General features: G+C 40.2%; 1 protein-coding gene across 2 annotated transcripts; it reads right to left on the bottom strand.

The window, feature by feature from the left end:
• Positions 1-391: 391 nt before the first annotated feature.
• Positions 392-23,494, bottom strand: LOC145455773 (G-protein coupled receptor 84-like). 2 transcript variants are annotated; one of them, XM_080333772.1, is made up of 9 exons: positions 23,015-23,494; positions 12,648-12,780; positions 11,214-11,342; positions 9,568-9,769; positions 7,722-7,847; positions 1,936-2,099; positions 1,564-1,648; positions 900-1,033; positions 392-836 (listed from the first exon to the last, which is right to left on the bottom strand). In XM_080333772.1, the coding sequence occupies exons 2-9, from the start codon at positions 12,770-12,772 to the stop codon at positions 671-673; spliced, it is 1,131 nt and encodes a 376-aa protein (XP_080189898.1). In that variant the 5' UTR covers positions 12,773-12,780; positions 23,015-23,494; the 3' UTR covers positions 392-670. The 2 variants fall into 2 exon arrangements, with proteins under 2 accessions (XP_080189898.1, XP_080189897.1); XM_080333771.1 differs by having other exon boundaries at positions 12,648-12,848; positions 23,015-23,119.

Genomic DNA, 23,494 nt, shown 5'->3' with positions numbered 1-23,494 from the left:
GAACTTTAGCTATATCTATGATGGCATAGGCCGATCTCCATTTATCGTAGCAAAATGTACTGCTGATCCATGAATGTTCGATTATTATCAGGTCCTCACTGGAGTTTTATATGATTGCTTAATGCTTGTATATATAATTGCTTATAATCTCTTTTCGTTCTAACATTCCCTATGTGGGACAAGAGCTCGACGTGGTTGATTAGACGGATTGCTCATTACGGATGAACAAGGATAAATCACTAGGTTGAAAAGAATAATATTTAAATGTGAAAATCGACATTTCATGCCCCTGACGTCATATTTCATGATACGTTTGTTGATATACAATGTTCTTTCCAGTTCTCGACTATAGTTGCTGACGATTACCCCTGACAATTAACAGTCGATAATATTCGGGCTTATTTCAATATGAATATATTATTTAAAATGTGAATGTGGAACAGTATATATTTGTTAAATTCAAAGGCATCACCTCAAATGCGAACATCAATACATACAAATACAAAATATATATTAAATGCGCATTTACTGGAGGTATAGTAGGTTGTGACGACATGTTTAGCATGGAAATACATCATTATTAGAACAAAATATATTAACAGTATTTTCAAAAATAGAAACAGCTGAACGAAAAGCATTCATCGCGGGTAACAGTGATTTCACGATCCGATCATCTGTAGTTTCCGTACGAACTTCGCCTGAAAATCGTTTCGAGGATTTTGTAGTATTCCCGGCGCATACTCTTGTGAACGACCACATAAATAATAGGGTTTACACAGCTGTTCAGCCACGTTATGTTTGACGCAAGCATATGTACAGTCGGACTTAACTCAGACCTGTGAAGTGTAAAGTGTGAGGATCTTATATATGTCCGTTGACCTAAAAGTGCATTGCCGTACCTGTTAGGAAGCAAATTAATAATGAGACTCGGAAGGAAGAGCACAGTGAATGTGCTCCATATGATAATACTGACGTATATTAGACGTTTCTGTCTTTGGAGTCGCTGATTTTGTCCAACAGACCGGCGTCGTGCCTACAATGACCAGGTAAAACAGGTTTACGTATGCAAAAATGCACCACGAGCATGTCCCTGTCGAGAAATCAAATTAAAATTCGGCCCATCTTTTTGTTCACTGCTAATCAAGACATATGACTGAAAACCCAAGTCAGTCAAGGTTTGGAAATCAAAAGTGCGGTTCCACTATCAATGTATTAATGTTTATATACTTACGGAGTTACGGATTCTGAGACAACCCTATATAGTGTCGATGCAACACTGGATCACGTCATTATAGTTCATGACGATAAGCTGTCCCAATCCCTTCAGAAATTCAATGAATCTTTCAATATTTTTTGAAACACATAATTTTGCAGTCGGTAGAACATAAGACATTCATATATAGTAAGCAGCACAAAGTTACAATAATCTAGAATCTTCATTGGTTTAAATAAATATTTCACCCGACGTTGATAGATTGCGCTGTATATATTTCTTATAAAGAATAAATACGGGATGTGATACTTAGATACGTCTTTTATATCAATATATTGTCGTATACGTACAATGGAACTTGAACTCGCGGTTGGAGAAATATCTTTCGTCCTCTCGTCCATCCCATTGCAATGTATCGCAGGATTCTTTGGATCACTGCAAGAATATATATATATATATATTCGCCACTTACGTATTAGTACAATATACGATATAGACTAATTTGTATACGAATGACTGTAATAGACACGATATATCAAGATAGTTTTAAAGGAACGGATGTGACCGATTGCCTCAATCCGTAAGTTTTCACTGTCGATGTTTTCATGTCGCAAAATGAGACTGACAGTGTTGACAAAAAGCCCATATACATATTATTCGAAATATCGTAACCTACCATAATCAGAACAGGCTGCGTATAGGGCTATTAGGCTTTTACTTACTCGTATATTAATCCTTGAGTCTTGAAGTTGCCGTTGGATTCAACGTTTTTAAGGTGGATTAGTTTCCGCAAGTCTCTTGTTTCCTGCGCCACATGTGCAGGACTCGACCTTGGGCTTGCGTTGGATATTATCGTTTTCTCGTCCCTTGATGACTCGATTCTTTCCTGCCAACAAAGTAATAATGCTAGACGTAGACGTAATGCTAGCTAGAGTGTAATTTATGACTATAGAAATCACTGCAAACTATGTACCAGATTCAAGAAACGTTCGGGTGCAGTCTCTATACAGTGTTGGGATGACTCGAGTCATGACTTGACTCGAGTCAGACTCGAGTTTACTTTTTCGTATGACTTGACTTGACTCAAGTCACTTTGCAAAAATGACTTTACTTTACTTGACTCGACGCTTCAGAAATGTGGATTGACTCGTGACTCGAAGCATAATTTACGAGTCAATTTCAAGTCGTCAAGCGAACAGTGTCGAATAAATCACCGCATCTTATGTATGTTCCGATTGTTTGCGATACGGCGGTGTCAACTTGTGAGAGCAACCAGTCATTCATTGATTGCACATTTGGCTGGTCCTCCATTATTACATCACAAATTAATTGACTGCAGACGAAATGATTACAGCTTACGTTGTCGTAGTGATAGTAGTAGATTAATCTAATAGCAACGGACCTCTGTTTCTTGGATGTCTCAGTGCTGACATTGCAGAGAGCTCCCCTTTACCAACCCTCTTGTATAATTTAAATCGAACGAATATAGTTAATGCGTTTTATATTGTCATGGATGTGTAAATGGGTAGTGCATTGTGCCGTATCAATTTGTATCAACTTCTCACGGCTTCGCATTCGATTCTCTCTATCTTGGCTGATAATAACAGACTGTACCATTAAGCTGTATACAGTTACCCGTGTATTTTATCAGCAGTTCTCGGTGTGCGTGAGCGATACAACGTAGTTTTGTGTATATACTCAACTTTACATTCGTTATTTGATTCAAGAAATATGGCCAATTAATCTGTCATTCACTCAGCTAGCAAAATGTAATGACTTTGAATCCTCTCTCATACTTTGGAAATTCAATTTGACTCGAATTGTGACTTGACTCGTGACTTGACTTGACTTGACTTGACTCGAGTCACCTCCAAAAAACGAGTGACTTGACTTGACTCGAGTCACCTTCGAAAATCGATTGACTTGACTTGACTCGAGTCAAAATGTGCAATGACTCGAGATGACTCGTGACTCGAAGGTAGTGACTTGATCCCAACACTGTCTCTATAATACCGATGGAGAAACGATGGAAGTGCGACAAAATAGTTCACACTACCCAAGAGTTAATGTAGGCTACTCAACACTGACCTCTTCGCGCATGCATTTTATGTAAAAGTGAGGCAAGCTAAATAACTGCGCAGAGATGGACACGCAAAAAAGATAGAGATCGACTGGTGAAGGTCGCCAAACAGATTACATAGTTAAGACTAGCTCTATTCGCATATAGATATCCTTTAACTTGCTATCAAAAGTTCCTGCACGGTTCCCTCAGCGACAGGCTTGGTTACGTCGTCCAAAAAGCCATATAGTTTCATAAAAGAACATGCGCAGTCCGAAGGGCCCCAGTAGCCGAGAACCATCCCCACTTAATATACACATACATAAGCCGCTTAACAGTTGACCCCATTTTCGTGACGCACAAGCCCTTAAGCCAGGGGTGGGCAAACTTTTGAGCTCGCGGGCCTCATTCAACATCTGAATCCATTCGCGGGCCGCACTACATAAAATTGGGATTATAAACCAAAACGAAATATTGGTAGTTGATTATATAGTGAGGACATGGGGATAGTCTATATCAGGGGGGGGGGGCAACATACGGCCCGCGGGCCGGATCCGGCCCGCGAAGGGATTTTGTCCAGCCCGCAGACAGTTTTCCATCTTACATGATCATGTGGCCCGCGGCCCCAGTCTGCCGAGATTCCCCACTACTTGTTTACTGCGTTAAATTTTAGTGACTGTATGTAGAGTGCGAGAGTAGAGCTAACGCGTAAGTTCGTCGTGGCGAGAAGACTTGCATTATCAGCATTTACGATGTACTCAACCCTAATGTCGTTAGTGGTAATCGTGGTGTTCGTCGACTGCAATGGTCATTTACACCAGGCTGATATTTCTTAATTTTCATTCCGTAACAGCCGAATTGTAGCACGGCACACTTGTAGGCTTTTGTAAGGCACCGCTCATGTCCGGGGTCGCCGACTCAAAACGGCTCGCGGGACACTTTTCAAATTTCGCAGAGGACGCGGGTCGCACGAATTCCATATCGAGATTAATCAGGCCACACAGTTGAACAACGACGCTATCTCGTCACCCACTCAACGCAAATCAATTGATAGCTTGGTACATTTGGGGTACCGGGCCTATCGAACGCCCTAAAATCTTAATTAAGGATTGCACCGTGTGTTAATTGGTCAGATAGTAGCAGACATGACGGCGCCTGTATGACAATGCTGTTCTCAAATCCACATTGTCTTCGTCATTATCGGCGTGAAATGGCTTCGAAGTAACATTGGTGTCGTTGAAATACATTCATTAAATACGATTTATTCCTGGTATATGTTGATAAATGGGTCAATATCTTATAGATTCAGCAATCCGGCCCGCCAAGTACTTAATTTTCCCATATCCGGCCCGCCGACTGGAGAAGTTGCCCGACCCTGGTCTATATGCTTATTTAAAACAATCGAAACGTTGCTTTGATGATATCGTACACGCGTCAGAAACGGTGGCGAGATTTTATAGGCTGGTCGACCTCAATAACCAATTTGTCAAAACTATAGATATGAAAGTCGGGTGCCCCAATTCTTTGAAAATCATTGATATTTAAATCTGAGAGCAGCGATCTTGTTTACTAAATCCACTTATGGCTCAATTCCAGAACACACAATGCTGACAGCATCGTAACCATGTTAGCTTCAAACACGATTCTACTATGCGTAGATAAAATATAAATACTCTAACTCTACGCATATACAGAGAACAAATCTACCCAAGACACGAGCGAATCGCACATCATTGAAATAATTAAAACAGGAGTGGCCAATCTGAAATCACACTCGTGATCGGAATTATGCCAATCTCATTTAGGATTTCTGTGATGTTTAGCAGTTGAAACCTTTCAAGCTGAGCTTGAGACAGGGCTGTCGCTCCGCAAATTGAACATAAAAAGCGGGAAGTATTTACCTTAGAAAAGTAGGCAATTTCTCAAATTTTTAAGACCCCCCTTATGATAGTGAAAGATTTCGCGCCCCCTTGTCATCATATCACAAAACGCAACCAGGAGGCTAGCCAACTTAATGAATAGAGGTTGATGGCACGGAAGGCTGCGAATGTGGATGAGAGATTTTTAAATATGGTATTCTGACTAAATACAGAACAATAGTTATGAATTTACTGTAAGTCGCGCCGTGCGCGAAAAAATTTCAGCCAAGCTCAGCTTCGCACCCCTCTTCAAATGCTTTCACGCCCCCGAGGGGGCGCACCCCCAGTTTGAGAACCACTGCATTAGAATTATCATGGTGAAATATTCTACGAAATAGTTTAATCAAGTCCCTGCCTTAATTCGATTTTTTGTACGCATTTCATCAATATTTTTAAAAGTCTCTTTAGACACTCGCGGCCGCACAGAACGACGTTGCGGGCTGCATGCGGCCCGCGGGCCGTAGTTTGCCCACCCCTGCATTAAGCCAAAAGCGCCACTGCTAGATGTGTAGATAAAATGAAGCAAAACACTTGGGACAAAGCATACAAATATCTGTTGAAATTATTCGGGTTGGCATCTGACGTCCACAATGCACAATAGTTATGTTCTTTTATCACTCTGTTGAACCATGGACAGTTCATTTTGTGCATCAGTAATCTATAGCTATGCAATATATTGTATCCGATGTGTATTCTAGTAGATTTTTGTACTTCTGACTCAGCGAATATTTGGGGCTACGCGAAGTCTTTGCAAAGGTTAAGGACAACTGGTATATAAATTGACATTCACACATCAATATCATGCAATAAATGGCAGAATGAGAGAATTAAACAGGTAGAATGATACACCAGCTGGTTTCAACGGTCTTAGTGTCCTCACTGCACAATGCACATGCTTTTATGAGCAATTGAATCCCACTGACAGGCGTTGTTTCGTAGGCTAACCTCAGATTACAGACTACAGATTATGGAGCAATGTTATATATGGAATGCGGACATTTCGATGATAGGATAATCCCATGCTTTTGACAACTGTGTGGTTTCGGAAAAACACATCGTAGGGCTAGCTATCTGACATATATCCGTCAAGCTTTTCGCGATATGCGTAATACAACAATGAAATGGCAGCTGCGAACCGCGATTCGAAAGTATCGAGTGTCCTATATGGTGTCGACACAGGCAAATCTCACGCCTCAGTGAAATTGTATCACGTCACAATTTCCATTTGGCTACAGGCAATTCGACGGTCATTTTTGACCGGCTTGTCGAGCATTAAATTTGGTAAAACGGGTATCAATCGAAAGCTAACTCTGCACTGATTACGAAAATATAAATTTTATTCCGCTCGTGGCCCTGGAACTCCCACAATCAGCCTCGAATTTTTCATTGTTAGCGAGATTGGCATTGGGACGCAACATTGCTGAACAATGCTGTCTGGCTCTTTTTCTCTTGAGTTACTCTCTCGTTTCGCCAGACAGCATTGTTGCGTCCCAATGCCAATCTCCATAACTGTCAAAAATTCGAGGCTGATTGTGGGAGTTCCAGGGCCACGAGCGGAATAATATTTATATTTTCGTAATCAGTGCAGAGTCAGCTTTCGATTGATACCTGTTTTACCAAATTTAATGCTCGGCAAGCCGGTCAAAAATGACCGTCAAATTGCCTGTAGCCAAATGGAAATTGTGACGTGATACAATTTCACTGAGCCGTGAGATTTGCTTGCGTCGACACCATATATGACACTATGGTGCCACACAGTGAGTCTACTGATGGTAGCTCCGCGTTGCTTGATCCTATTCTTCCCGCCAAGGCACAGAGTTATTCGATTAACCAGATTTTGTCTGTATTTCAATTCAAGAGCAGGAATATTTGTATCAAACTTGTACCGGAAAGAAGATCTGTGTATCTCGACTGAAATCAACATGTCGTATTATGCATTTATATGGCTGTCTGTCTATATTTAACCGATGTTTTGTATGTACATGCTCATGGTGGATTTTATTATAACTAAAACTATAATGAAAACGTATTGCCAAATTGTGATGTCTTACAGCATAAGGATCAGTATGAGTATGCATGCCAGAAAGCAACAATGATTCAGGGTAGCGATAGGGCTAATAGCCGTTTTAAGCTGCGGTAGCGAGAGGGTTAATTGGCGGCAACAACGGGTTAATGAGTCTGCGCAGAAGTGCGAAAATTGTTTCTTTTGAAGCATCATTTTGACATCGAATGCGTATTATACGCCTGGCGATCGCTTCCCATTTTGTTGACTGGGATGTATTTAAAGTGGTTTACTGAAAAGGACAGTGAATTGTAGACTGAATTCAATTAAAAATCGCCGATCCGCTCGCGTACCGCCGTATGAGAACCACTGCACCGAACTGACTGAAGTAAAACCCTTATTCTGGGTATATTTTTATACTAGACACGAGTTCATTAAAATTGCTCTGTACATCATTTCTACCTTTGAAGCATCTTTTTTGGGATATTCAAACATATTAAACTAGATACTTTATGCTATCATACTTACCCTGTACTCTTTACATCCAGTGTTCAGAAAAAGCCTTTTATCGCTTTGTTTCACCTTGTACCAAATCACGACGTAAGCGAAAATCATTATGATCAGCGGGAGGAATTGGAAAATTACTCGAGACACCTATAATGAAAGAAAAAGTAACGAGTGATTATATTATCAAGTTGACAGTGGGCATCCATCCGATAGTGTCAGAAGCTAATAAACATTTCAATGTGTTACTAATTGAGTTGATTTATCTGGGTGCTAGGACTTGAAGTGGCACTGCACTCTAAAAATAATGCGGTCTCAAATTGAAACGAAAAACTAACAAGATTTTTGGCCGCAGCCATTATCTTCAGAACGCCACCGCAATGAAGCTGCGATTTATTGAAATTTCGACAGGACCTTCACGCTGCAGCTGTCGCGGCTGCGCGTCATTTCTAACCCGTTACAAAGCACCATGTCTTCACCGTCGCACGAACTTTAGATAGTTGTCAGCCCATATTATGAAGGAATTATGTCTTACTCGCCGGGGCGGTTTAGTTACGTTAAGTATAGGCGTACGGTACCGGCGCTCAACGTACGATGTTAAGTCAGGAGAATTCGTGTCTGAAGCTTGTCATTACTCTACAATATTTGCCAGTTCACTGATACTGAGATGCCATCACAGTTGTATATTGATGCAAAACTATCCATCCAGCTGTAATTTTCAAGCTGTGATTTTACAGCGTACTGCACAGTGCACAACCTGAGTGATTGCCTAATCGCGTCGAGCAGGTGCGACGGTGAAGACATCGTGCCTAGTAACGGGTTAAGAAATGACGCGCAGCCGCGACAGCTGGAGCGTGAAGGTCCTGTGGAAATTTCAATAATTCGCAGCTCCATTACTGCGGCGTTCTAAAGAAAATGGCTGCAGCCAAATTTTTTTTCGTTTTGCCCGTCAATTTGAGACCGCATCATTTTAGAGTGCAGTGCCCCTTCAAGAGATCTGATATACAGTGTATCGCTTGGTATTGTCAGTGACGCGGTTGTGTAGATGGTTATAAAAAATCAGAAGTCCCAATGATGTCAAGTAGAATCAGGCGTCCGTATGCAAAGCCATGGTATCTCAGTTTGATTCATTCATACAACATGCAGTGTGTCACGTTTATATCGATGCAATCAATCAATCAATCAGGTTTAGTAATATTTTCATCGTTTCAAAAACATCACAAGACTGCGATACAATGAAAGGATAGGAAGGTGTCGAAACAACTTGGAGTAGCCATTAAGATCAGACACCCACCTTAGCCTAGGCGAAGTAAATAAGAGGCATGCACACTGAATGAAAAGTAATGCCGAGAAAATAAGACGCAAGCGAGAAAATGAGGTGGCATGTGGCGGAGGGCGAGGTCGATGTTAGGTCGTGGTCCGGTAATCCTGAAGACTGGCTAGTATTGATTTAGAAGAAATTGCTGGTATTTCGACTTGAATGCGGACATGCTCGACGACTGTCGAAAAGCCGGCGAGATGCTGTTCCACAATTGGGGTCCGGCATACTTGATAGAGCAATGCGTTTTCTTGTATTCAGTCCTGATCATATGGTAGCTGTTCTTCGATGACGCGCGTGTGCTGTACTTGTGCGCTTTTGTCTCCGAGGTGAAGTAGTCGTTGAAATTTGAGGGACATTGACCGCAATGGAACTGATACATAAACTTGGCAATGGCCCAAGCCTAAAGCCACTTTGTCGGTGTATCTCGTCAATCGTAACCGGTGGTAAGTGACTGTCTCTCGAATGAACACTTGTGACGTAGGCCTAAATTACGTTTTCCTTTCGCGATATAAGTCCTTTACACGGTAACCGTTTAGTTACTACACTCACCTGCATGTATATGACCCAGTTATTCACGTTGACATAAGTACACAAAAACTCCCTTTCTTTCCAACCCGTCGGTGTCTTCGGATAACCGTGAGCATTGTTGATAGCTGACGTAATCAGCGACGGAAACAGGAATGCTGGAGCTACTATCCACGTTAGCGCCAGAATAAACTTTCCCCAATTTGTTGAGTACACGCTAACATATCTGCGCAAAACCATGAATACCTTTATGTTTGTTTCTTTGCCCATAACCGTACGGCGTACATAGCCAATTGTGCTGATCCAGAGAGGTATCGGTAGGTATAGGCCAGAGGTGGTCAATAACGAAGTACTTTTATTTTTTCGAAGTACTCAAGTAGTTTTACTCCACTTCTGGTACTTACTCAAGTAGATATGATTTTCGGTACTTCTACTTCTACTTCAAAATATTTTGTGATCTACTTACTTACTTTTCGCTATTTTCAGTTTGTCAAGTAGAAGTAGTTTAATCCTCCAATTAGAAAGATAGCTTGAGGAATTTCGGGGCTGTTTTCACGGAGTATCAACATTTAATTTTCAACAAAGTCGAGTAAAGCCAAGAATTTTCGTCGCGCTTCGCGCGCAGTGGATTCGGGGTAACCAGTATGATTTCACGAAGGCATCAGTGAATATAGTTTAGGTAGCGGGTTGGCGTGGTACCGTTCACACTTATATCATTGTCGTCCTTCGTCGTATCAAATATTTCGTCACAGTATATACTGCTCATCATAACGTTTGAAACTGATGTTTCGCAATCTAGCATTTACTTATCATATCGTAATCTAGCAGTCCATGGCGTGTTCTAATCTGGAAAAGTGGACTTTTAGTTTTAGAGCTGTTTTAGCATACCAACCTTCGCAACTTTCTCGACCAAAGACGCCTCTAGAATTAGTATGTATATTTCACTTTCAATTCCCAGTATCATATACTTTGAGTTCTAATTAATATCATTTCTTTTGTTTGGATAACATACACGTTGAAGTGTAGAAGCAAGTGTAGTAATGCCTTTGATTTCCGTAAATAAAGCTACACAATATGGCCTTTTACGATCCCCATATTTTTATTAACGTTGACTAATCGAGCAAAGTGTTTACACCATGTCCTATACCATTTCTCCATATTGTACTTCGACTAAACTCCGGGCCTTAAATATGGGGGGAGGGGCGCCATACCACGATATTTTCTAAAACGTTCTGTTCGAGTAAACAGAGGATTAGTATCGCATTTCCATATCAATACTGTCATTTTCAACCCATGATGCGGACGAATGCTTATGCTGTCGAAAATTGGATACCTCCTGCATGCATCAATATGAATCAAGCTCGGCACCTTTTGCATAGCTCAATCTGAACCTTTTGACAATCCATGTGAACGAATTACGATCGTTTTCAAAACTACTTACTCACTTGAGTAGATTTAAAGTCAGTCAATTCTACCTCTACTTCAAGTAGTTTTAGATTGCTTACTGAAGAAGTACCTCTACTCGTACTTGAGTAGATTTTTCCGCCGCTACTTCTACTTCTACTTGAGTAGCTTTCTTGACTACTTTTACCACCTCTGGTATAGGCTATACTTATACTAAATTTTTACCTAAAACAATCTCATCAAAATTTTCGAGTAATATCACATACCTTTCAGGATATACAATGCCAACAAATCTATTCAAGGTGATTGCGAGGAAGCAGACGACCGACGTGTAGCCGCAACAAAAATAGAAAAATGCTTGAATCGCGCAAGTCACGTGATCATTGCCGAATGGCCTGCAACAATGGCAAAGTAGTACGTCACGCAGGGTGCTGTCGCATATCCGTCAAAAATGCGAAAAGACCATATCAAATGTAAAATCTTGAGTGTTGAAAAGGGCTAGAGCTACTTTAAGGAAATCCGGATGAAATATTGTGGTATTTGGTGCGAAAGATATGGATTAATGCGTACAATGCAGCCTACATTATTTGCACATATACGGAAATACCGCAATTGTTTATGCCTGCAACATTCTTCGTGGACTGTAATTAGGGAGGCTTAGTATAACGCAGTAAAGAGATCCCCACTGTGGCATCAAATAGTAGGCTACTGTTTATCATGGTAGTATGGTGGAATTATTGGATTCCTGGCGACAAGGTTGTTTAGGACATTAATTGGGTATTCTATAAATCAGGAGCGGGCAACATATGGCCCGCGGGCCGGATCCGTCCCGCGGACAGTTTCCCGTATTGCATGATAATGTGACCCGTGACCCTAGTCTGCCGAGACTCCCCACTACTTGCTTAAGCGTCAAATTGCAGTGACTGTATGTTAATACATACGCGTGTGCGCACTGCGCAGCGCGTGAGAGTAGAGCTTGCGCGTAAGTTCGTCGTAGCGAGAGGGCTTGCATTATCGGCATTTACCATGTACTCAACCGTAATGAATTGATATATTGGTAAATTTGGGGTGCCGGGCTTATCGAATGCCTGAAAATTTTAATTATGGATTGCACCGTGTGTTAATTGATCAGAGAGAACCAGACATGGCCGACTTGAGAAGTTGCCAGTCCCTGCTATAAAATATGCTTTCATCTCAACAGCCGGAGAAATGCGCTATATGTGACGATTTCCTCTATAACCTTTGTAGGATAGGGATCATTACATAGGTGTCAAGCGAATCTAAATATCAATCTAAAAACCATGCAATTGGACTGTTTACCATTTTCATAGTTCGCTCAACGTGGTGTGCCGTGCGAAACGAGTTAGCGGCGCATTCTTACCTTTCATACCCGCGACATGTGTAAACGTGTCAATAGCATAATAAACTTACTGCGTAATTTTACTGCTAGTGGCGGAATATGTTGTCCTGGCTGACAGAGAATTGTGAACGCAACGGATTTTCAGACTATTTAGACCTAGTTAAACGGCCATAGTAGCCGATCACCATATAATAATAACAAGAAAACAACAACGCCCTCACACGTCGTATGTTTACGCCGACGGCGATTCGGTGCTATGTGATGTAATCGATTAACCGAGTAGCCGGTAAAGCACCCTGTGAGATGGTTACGCACGCTTTTGTACAACTGTTTAGCTTACCATTGCATATAAATATATCCAGCCACGTTAAACGGCATCATGCACGAAGCTGTCAAAAGATCGATGAATGCCAAATTCACGATAAAATGGTTGAATACGTTGCTACGGAGAGCTCTGCTCTTCATGAAGGATACTATTGTAAGCAGATTTCCAAATGTACCCAAAACAATGTCGATGATTCCAATTGTGATACCGACGTACCTGAAATAATGGAAAATAAACTAAAATTGCTATTTCGCGGCAGGCTAGTTCAAATCATCTTCATAAGTAAATTTTATAGCATGCAGCCGGCAATAAAAACTTTATATGTACATTATAGTATATTCTACATTTGTACAATCTGCATTCGTTCTTAACTTACTGATACTGATCACATAAAAAGCAATGCGTCACAAACACGTTTGTAGTTACGTCGTAGGTTACTGTTTTTCTATAGACTTCACCGCAAAGCCATTGCTCTGCGTTCTTAGTGTTGCTTTACTTTCAGCAATTTCGTAAACTCGTTGAAATTTCACCATATTGTTCGTTTTTCTAATCAAAATGGGTCGACGGAGACAAGAGAAAAATTTCGTGCCTTGACTTTGCTAGAGAGCGGAGATTCTGTGGCTGCCACAACCGAGGAATTGGCGTCTCATTAGAGGCAATTTATGAATTAAAAATGTAAAAAAAATCGAAATGTAATTATTTTTGTCGGTTCTCTAGATCCGGGTTTATAGTGCTCGGCCCGCAAGCATCCCTTATTTGCAATCTTTATTAATATACCGTCACAACCTTTTGCACCAGTGGACCCAACAATCACTTGCGGTTACATCTGGCATATACCTGACTCTGCCACCGCGAGGAAGATATAAGCTCATGATATCGCTTCTTGACCTTTTCCCCTGTCTGCAGCCATTGGAATTCACTAATCAGTTCTCGCACCCTCTCTATATCAACTGGGATGTATGTTGCTTTTATGCGCAGAAACTGTTTTTGTGAAGTGAAGTAATCCCGTTCCTCATAAATATAGGCTGTCAGAGATGAGCATAGATTTTGACTTTGATTTGACAATGTGGGATTTGAAATTTTGGCCGAATTCGGTATGAAATTGGATTTACGAAGTTTTTAAGCAAGATTTTGATTTGGACTTGGACGTGGATTTTTTCATATTTTGCTATTTCACATGACTGTCGTATATATTTGAGTCAGTGAGAGGACTTGTATTTGAATATTAAATCTCGAACATTATTTGCATTTTATAAATTTAAATGCACTTATCTCAGGTTGGTAAAATGTGTTTCCATTTGAGAAACCCTCTTGACATGTCCACCCATGCTGCGCTTACAAACTTGTTGCTGTATTGGATGCACTGTGCGCATTATGCGCCACCCCTACATAAAAGCATATTAAATACATTCAAGTCATGGGAAGCGAGTGGAGAAGCTGGTTAAACACTGCAGCCACGACAACAATGGTTGTTGGTTCGAGTTTCGGCTCTGCCATGTTTGTATATGTCGGAGGTTTATTTGGGCTCCTCATCGCCGATCCCTCAGTAAATACAGCTCATTGCAAAGCTGAGAGGAAGATGGCAGCCCGGGCGCATATAACCATGCTGTTGAAAGCGCCAAATAGGAGTGTCAATAAAACAAACAACATTCAAGTCATCATCTCATGGTTGTTTTATAGCATAAGTAAGCTTCTTAATTAATTTTCTAACCTTGCCAAATATTCAGCCATCTCGCACTTCCACCTGAACATTTCGCCCCAGGGGGTACGTGCACCCCATTCGGTAGCCATAACCAATCACGTAATAGTGACGGAAACGATTTAGAATTTTCAGCCGTAATAGCGGGATATTTAAAGCAAATCCTTTAGAATCACTAAGCCTTTGTTGGGGACTGGGGGTACAAGGTTTTTGTTAGTTTGTTTTGAATTTCATTTCACCTTTCGGCCGCAAGTGATGATTCAATAAATTTTGACCACAAATGTTAACATTTCTGTACAATTCAGACATTTTAGCATGTGTTTAGAGGGAATTCTTTTGTGGAATTCAGAACGCGAACGCGAACGTGAACCGAACGTTTTTCATAATACAGTCACGTTGTACATGAGTTATTGTCAATTTATTGTAGAGATTTGTTATTCTCAGCTGATAATATTACCTTCACGAGTTCACCAGGAGATATAAGCAGACGAATATAAAATATGTAGTCTTCCTATCTAGATCAACGTGAAAGTGATTCATGAAATTATAAAAAAAAAATTTTTTAGTAGACACACGTAACATTCACATAAATTAGCAATTTTCGAAGGAGAAAATTTGTTTCCACGTCATCGGTATTGTAACAATCATGGCTCATGCGATTATTAGGAAATGTAATTACAATTAAATCGGATGTTGACCGATTTTCTATTGGTAAATTATCATACATCACAAAAAGAACCGAGATAAGTTATATTGTCAACGAACATGTAATACAGATGTCCTTGCGAAGCAGATAGTAAGGATGGTGTGAACGTGAAGTTCACGTTCGCGTTCTGTGTGTGAACCGCGGAAATTTAAAGGTTCACGCTCACAAACGAACCTTCGTAGGTTCTGCTCTGTGAACCTTTTCCTTATATTACAATTTTACCATCATCATGGCATATTTGGTTGAAGTTGATTGCATTTCAACTGCGGGCCACTCTATGAATGATGCTGGCAGCATAAAAAATCAACACTAAACGAGCATGTACCTTGACAATAACAAAAATTTTACCTGCTTTTTTACGAAAGTTTGCTCGAAATATCCAACTTTCTGTTTGCGAATATCTAGTGACTCTCTGGTGTGAGCTTGACCCGCAATCACAGCACAACATCAAGATCGAATTATACGCTACATGTAGCGAGCCAACGAATGATGCTTATTCAACCAATCAATGAAATTGATATCGATGTCTGATGTGAGAAGATCTAGCAAGCGTGCGGGGTCCATCTCGACTTCATATGTTTATTGTATCATAATGTATCATATTGTATGCTACTACTGTATAACTTGTTAATTGGGTAAACCCCGTTTTACACTATATGCTCAACATCAACGTATAGCGACACTCAGACGCCGAATAAATTGTCCGGTCTGACCTAGACCGTTAAGGCGTAAGCTTATACCCTTGCAAGTCCTAGTCACCAAGAAGAATAAGATATTGATTTATTTGGAAAATAATATCATTTGACTGCTCCAGTTGATACATTTGGTGACGTTTTAAAACTCAGTATGTACTTCAGCACCATGACATTATGTGGTCCGAGTCGTCGCTAGGTATCCTGTACATCAATATATACATCACTTTCACTGAAATGTGGGGTTGGAATTAACAGTATGACGTGACGAGGTTCACGTTCGCGCTCACACAGAACCTTTCAAAAAGGCTCGCGTTCACACGAACCTGAACCTTTCGGAGGTTCACACCATCCCTAGCAGATACGTCCACGAGAATGACAACATTGCATCCCCAATTGATCGGAAAGTTGTCACGACGACAGGTTGGTGACATCACGTAGAATTGCATGCGACCATATCCGCTTGCGGAAGTGAATAATTCACATTCTCGATTTAGCAAAGAGCTGTATGACTGAAAAGCAGATGCGACTAACAAGCGGTCTAAGATCTTAAACAGGCTGGGAAATAAACACATGTGACCATGTCCACGAAACCAATCATCGCATTGCCGATAAATGTAGAATAATTTCCACATCATAACTAGGTGGCTATGTCAGGATAAATTTCTTTGATTTGTTTCAATCAACTCATAAACTATGAATCGTGCCTTAAATCATGATCACATAGTCTTGCATTCAACGGACACGACAACAATACTTCTCAGAATTTACTGTAAGAAGTATATGTGCTGGTTAATCAATCCGCTTTGAAACCATAAATCTAGCAATCATTTGACAGAAGAAGAAGGAGAACAGCTCATTGATTTACGAAACGCCCCGTACGTTGAAACGTTGTTTTTATGTAAAGTTTTGGATGCTACCTTTCCAATCTTATGTGTAAACATGTTTTATTTTCGTTTTGACTGAAATAAAAGCCGTAACCGAGAGACACTGCTTGAGAAACGACGAAATGCGGGTAATATATTTGCCACCAATTAGCATCGTCTAAGTCGAATATATGTTTGTATAAACAAGCATAGCCATCGAAATAACGCGTGAATAGATTTTTATGCAACGTTCTTGTAAGTGTGCCGCCAATTTCAAATAATTTTTCTAGAGTCACAAGCCGAAAAAGTTTTGAAACCACGAATAAATATAAGCCTATTGTAAACAGACTTGTACAAATTACTGAACTACAACTACTCAATTATCAAAATCAGCAACTAGAACTAGAACTAGAACTACTCAAAAAACCGTTAGTTAGTTGGACATCAACTAACTAAATGGGTAGTTTGTACAAGTCTGCGTGGGTAGCTCTACCGGTATAGTCCTACATATTACAACTAGGATTGCATTTAAAACAATAATCAATTTAAAACAGACGTGTTTAAAACAAGGCTCTTGTTTGAAACATGTTTTTATTGTGTTTTTTAGCCATGATGTCACCAATATTCAATTGTTAGGTCATAGTGGATCGACATTAACAATTGAAAATATAGGGTAAATATAGCTCCTTTGACGAAATATTTGTACTATTGCCGTTGAACCGACTATTTTAGGGTTTCCAACCATCCCATATCGATATACGTCGGTAATATCGGGTAGTAATTGTCCGTAGGCTCATACAACATGTTTTTCGGAAAGTATTTACACAATAATAGCATAATTTTTCAACTTCAAAAAGGCCTTTATTTAAAACATGTTTTGAACAAAGTGTTTTAAAACACCGTTTGTTTTAAATGTAACCCTAATTACAACACATGTAGTATGCACACATGCGATAGACTTTTGTTTTATGACTCACTGAAAATTAGGAGTTCTCCGAAGGCTTGTAGATAAGCGTTGGGCAGACCTGGGCATTTTACTGCGCGCGGGCCAAATTTTGACTATTAGTGGGAAGTGCGGAGAAAATTTGAAGAAAAATAAAATCCGTCCCAAAAGAACCTACTTCATGTTGATTTACGAAATAATTTGTATTGACCTTCCAGCTTTTTCCATTTTGAAAACTTCTGTTCCACATTTTGCAAGAAATATGATTATAATAATGCATATAAAATCATTCAGCGCGCGTCCATGAAAAATCATCTTGCATGCCCCTTTAGCCACGCGTGCCAGGGGTAGCCGATCCCTGGCGTATTCTATCTTCACAATAAAGTCGATATGACATAGATTAATTTATGTCGGGACTATGACATAAGCACGCATTCATTCGGCTGAAGCTGCGAGAAGACGAATTCGCAAAACCTGCCAGCGAAATTACCAAAACAACAGGATGATTTTACCAATAAGCTACGTACTGCACGGGATAGTGACCAGGCTGTAACACCCCATACATTTTAGTGTCTTTTAGAAGGACGTGTCAATGGGTTGGTGTGATTAAAAAGAGTTAACCATGTTTCTTGTTTACCATTGTTTTGAATAAATACTTGGGAAAAATATTATGAAGTACTTTGACTCTAAATTCTTAATTGCCTAATAGTGACACATCCGTACAGAAGCTTGTGTTAACCACTTAATTCATTGCTTTCAATTGATAAATTATTAGAAATACATACTTCGCCTAATATATTGCAATCTAATTCTGACTTGGCGAGCCAACGTATTTCCTGCCTGTCATTTTTAGAAAATAGTTGCCGATCTGTGACGTAGGGGTTCCCAAGCCATAACAGGTTTAGAACCGTACAGAACTGGATTTCATTCACAGTCAACAAATCAATTTCTATTTTATCGGAAATATCAAAAGAGGGGGGTTTAGAGTTTGCAATGAGAAAGATTCCGAGCCCAAGAAGCCACCCGCTGGCTACGCCATTGTTAGCAGTGATGGCTCTGAGCGAGCAATGGCTGCACAAACATGATTCAACAGAACACCGGCATCTCAATTCGCCCTAAACCACGACGCGTGTTTTTAGTTGTTCGACAACTAATACTTTTTCAAGTGTGCAACTAAAACAGTGCTCTTCAACCAGGTGTATGGTACACCCTAGGGTGTACCGAAATTTTGAAAGGGTGTACCACTCAGATGGGGTGTACAGGGGTGTACCAGATCCGAATTAGAATGGACCGATGAGTGGCTATCTCAATATACAGGAAACTTTATGCTTCAGAACATGTTGACCGTGTGTGCAATATCGTACAATGTTCATATCAGCTGTCCGTAGCTTGTGAGTTACATTCCGTTTGTGATATCATAAGCATATAATTCTGAGTTTCTCCCCAATATTTAAAAGCTGGTAATATGGACTAATTGGATCCTTTTGGAGTAGAACAGGATGAAATTAATGTACGTTCCGCTTGCGACATCTTTCTCTAATGATTCTTGAGGAAACCATACACAGCTAGAGCTCATAAATATTTAATTAGTACTATCTGCGAGATGCTTATAAATAGCGCAGTTTACATCATTGCGCGGGCGTAGACAGGGTGTCTCACGGGGTCGCGTTTAAAAACCACTGTGCTAGAAGGTGAACCGGTAACCCCGAGCCCTAATTAGTATTTAGCATTGCAAATAAGTTGCAGCCTTGTTTATCCTTATTTCAACGGAGCAGAGCTGGCCAACTTGCAGACGTACGGACTCGTGCAGCCGTTAAACAATAACTATGCGGCCTGTGTTGGCGACCGTGAATATGCCATTTGAATGAACGAATTGGTCCCCAAATCGTTGGGAGATTTTAAACTTAACAATTTTTTAGCGCTACGCGCGATTCAGAGTGACTTGGAATTTTCGTCTTTAATATAATGGTGTAATCTGAGCCCCATCGTACAAATGCGAGCCGCAGAGGAAAATGATGCACCCCGTAAAGAAATACCAAATCGGAGTCGTGAGCGTCTCACGAATGAAAGTTTTACTGTTACGTTATCCGATTAGAATGTATATTTCGACTACGCATACAATCTTGATAGGAGGTCACAAATAACAACACCCAACAAAGTGATTAATACAAACCTGAAGATGCATCATTATAAACTTGTGCCAGAAATTTTCGAAGACCATCAGCTCTATCGTTTAATCTGATAACGTGGGCTCAAAATGCAGGGTTGTATTGACTCGACTTGGACTCAAGTCATTGCGCATGACTCGAACCAAGTCACATGACTCGAGACTCAGACGGCCAAGACCGACATTTCATTGTAATTTCGAAGAATAGTAAAGTAACCACCCTATTGGGATTTCGTCCATTCGTACTAGTACTTGAAAATGCGTCCAGAAACTGCTAAAAGTGAGGGAAATTAGTATAGTATAAATGCGAATTATTCGATATCTCGAAACAGAGTTATAAAAAGTGGGTTTAACAAGACTTTAACTGAAAACTGAGCAGTCAACACAATGACTTGGACTCGCACTTGAGTCATAATACCATGACTCGGACTCGATCCTCTGATCGATGACTTAGACTCAGACTTGACTCGATGGTGAATTGAAAATGACCCGACTTGACTCGAGTCAAAAAATAAAAGTGAGATTGTCTTGTGACTTGGTTGCAACCCTATAAAAATGGATAAATAATTGACAGTAATATATGAAACAACCAGTATTATCGACGAAATAAATTTTCAAGGCGTAAACTTTTTTCGTGGTCCGCGCGACAAGAATGGGAATCCAGATTTATACTAGCGATTTTGGTGCATATAGATATTACGCCTGCGGGGATGTTCTGCTGCTACAATTAAAAACTTTTATATGCAAGGCATATCTCAAGAAATGAGTGATGACACAGAATACCACAAGCGCTCTCCGCGGTGCGAAGTTCCCAGAAGCCAATGTAGCAGGAGTATATGGCGACCAGACGGGTCACGACGACTCTCCGCCGGAATCTTTTCATCGTGTCGTGTTTTTGTGGTGTTTTGAAAAGATCAAAATATTATTAAAACTGATTGATGAAACTGTATGCTATATATGGAATCGGAGCACGGCCGTGAATAACACGGAGGCTGAACTCCCTTGGATTTGGCTTACTGTACGGATGAATCATTGACTTATCTGGTCAGGGGTGTACGAGTTTCGAGTAGACGCTCAAAGGGTGTACCACAACGAAAAAGGTTGAAGAGCACTGAACTAGAACCATAACTAGAACTACTGAATTTTCAAAATTTGCAACTACAACTAGAACTAGAACTACTGAATTTTCAAAATTTGCAACCAGAACTAGAACTACTGAAAAAATCGTTAGTTAGTTGACCATCAACTTACTAAATATTTAGTTTGTACAAGTCTATGTGGATGGCATTTATTACTATAGACATTGGTGCACACTGACGTTATTCTAAGTGTCGATCGATTGCCAATGTTGACTACTTATTACTTTGCGATTTAATGTCCTTCAGAACAATCGAATTGTATCTTAGCGAACTACATATCGTTGAACGAACTCATGTACGATGTGCTAATTGTGCATGTGCAATGTGCATGCTTGAGCCTCCAAGGATTCAGGAACAGTATAGCAGGGACCTTATATTTGAAATGTAATTTTAATAACGGAAGAGCGGGTTGACCGTTTTAGGAAGACGACCCTTGTAATAACGAAACCGGCTAGCACAACATACGACAGATTCCTTTGAACTGAAAACAGAAGTAACGGAAATTAAACGGCGGGACGTGGTTCGACAGCTAAAAGAGCAAAATTAACTATCATACCAATACGTAGAATTTAATAAGGAAATATATTTCCAATTCAATATACATAACATATGCGCCAATCCGAATATTGCAGTAATACAAATTGAAAATTGTAGTATTTGGTTGTATTAAGATAATTAGTCTTGATTGGATACTAATTAGTGCTAATTATTGGCTGAAAGCTGTATAAGTTACGCCTGAACGGTAACCATACGACGGAGTAAAAGCAGTGTGTGCGCTACGCCTGAAAGGTAGCTACATACGACGAAAGAATTGAACACTGTATTATCACAAATTGTTGTACACTGGCACCTCTGCCTGACAATTAATAAGTGATACCAACGGTATAGGTGACCAGTGTAGACGGCATTGCGTCTTTGCAATCTATACTTGGTCATAGCTATATACAGGTGCAAACCCTGTGTAGCAGTGTTGGGATCAAGTCACTACCTTCGAGTCACGAGTCATCTCGAGTCATTGCAGATTTTGACTCGAGTCAAGTCAAGTCACATAAATTTTGGGGGTGACTCGAGTCAAGTCGAGTCAAGTCAAGTCAAGTCACGAGTCAAGTCACAATTCAAGTCAAATTGAATTTTCGAAGTATGAGTGATGATGCGAAGTCATTTTGCCAGCTGTGTGAAATATAGATTAATTAGCATTTATCTTGAATCAAATAACGAATATAAAGTTAAATATACATGAAAAAGACGTTGTATCGCACTCGCACACGTAGAACTTGTAATGAAATACGTGAGTAACTGTATAGTTAGATGCTACAGTCTGTGAATAGAGGACCGAACACGAATACTAGAGAATTTGAAACAAATTGGTGGGGTACAATAATACCCATCTACACATCCGTAAGAATATAAACGCATAAGCTGTACTATTAGATTTAAATCATTCAAGAGGGTCGGTAAAGGTGAGCATGAGCACTGCGCAATGTAAGCACTGCGCCATCTAAGAAACAGTTATTAGATTAATCTACTACTACTACTACTACTACTACTACTACAACTTAAGTTGTGATCGTTTTGTTCGCGGCCAATTTATTTGTGATATAGCAATGGAGGACCAGTAGATATGGAATGTGCAACAAGTGAACGACTGGTTGCTCTCACAAGTGTCATTGGCGTATCGTGAATTATCCGAACATACACATGAATGACATGATACATTGATTTAGTCGACACCATTTACTTATTGATGACTTGGAAATTGACTCGTAAATTTTGCTCCGAGTCACGAGTCAATCCACATTTCTGAAGCGTCGAGTCAAGTCAAGTCAAGTCATTTTTGCAAAGTGACTCGAGTCAAGTCAAGTCATACGAAAAAGTTGACTCGAGTCATCCCAACACTGCTGTGTAGTGTATATGGTTCAATCTGATCGCCGCAATGTTTAGGCTACTATCCATGGATGATGGCCGAAAAGTCGACTGCGTACCTTGTATATCGCCACACTGATCGCAATTCACTTCAACAATAAAAGAGATTATACTTTTCTCGTGCTAACTAGTAGCATATTCCTCACAAGACGAAGTCGTTCAGTATTACCTTTCAATATTGACCCTCTCCACCTATAACTGTAAACCTATATTTCATATCTGGATACGGAGAATCGACATATTTTACCTGAATGTTACCTCCGGACGCGTTGAGTTACCAAGGAATTCCGCATCACTGCCGACCGTATCGTTAGCTTGCGACGTCGCCCACGTTATACTAGTAGTAAGCATTCTAAAATGCATTTATAAATTTAACCCTTATTATTCAGAATTTATGCGACAGCAACCACAAAAATTCGAAGCGCATATATTTCTATATTCCGGCTGATGCCATCATGTCGAAGTAGATGTGTGGAAAACTGTAGCACGTGAGAGAGATCTTTTATTCATATTAGCACTTCATGTGCGCGTTTCAGATAACAATTTAAATAAGCCATAACATAGATGAAAGCGGATTAGACTAATTACAAATTTCGCACAAAGGCGACATTCAGCGTTCATGCAACCTGAACGCCAAATCTCAACTGCTGCAGCGAAATGTATGCAAACGGTGTTGGCTCCATCTACCACCAGCTGATGGGCGAACTCTTTCATTTGAAGTCCGAAA

This window comes from Botryllus schlosseri, chromosome 14 (assembly GCF_051294905.1).
Source record: "Botryllus schlosseri isolate E-star chromosome 14, Bs_hap1, whole genome shotgun sequence".
NCBI lineage: Eukaryota > Metazoa > Chordata > Ascidiacea > Stolidobranchia > Styelidae > Botryllus > Botryllus schlosseri.
The sequence above is the reverse complement of the archived record's forward strand: the minus strand, read 5'-3'. Positions and strand labels throughout refer to the sequence as shown.

What these genes read in the sequence shown, in the direction of transcription:
- LOC145455773 (XM_080333771.1), bottom strand. Translation starts at nt 23,118, where the DNA reads ATGCTTACTACTAGTATAACGTGGGCGACGTCGCAAGCTAACGATACG. An exon ending in CGTCCGGAGGTAACATTCAG is followed by an intron (nt 12,849 to 23,014) that starts GTAAAATATGTC and finishes CCATTATTTCAG; the next exon opens with GTACGTCGGTATCACAATTG. An exon ending in CCGCGAGTTCAAGTTCCATT is followed by an intron (nt 1,034 to 1,563) that starts GTACGTATACGA and finishes TGGTCATTGTAG; the next exon opens with GCACGACGCCGGTCTGTTGG.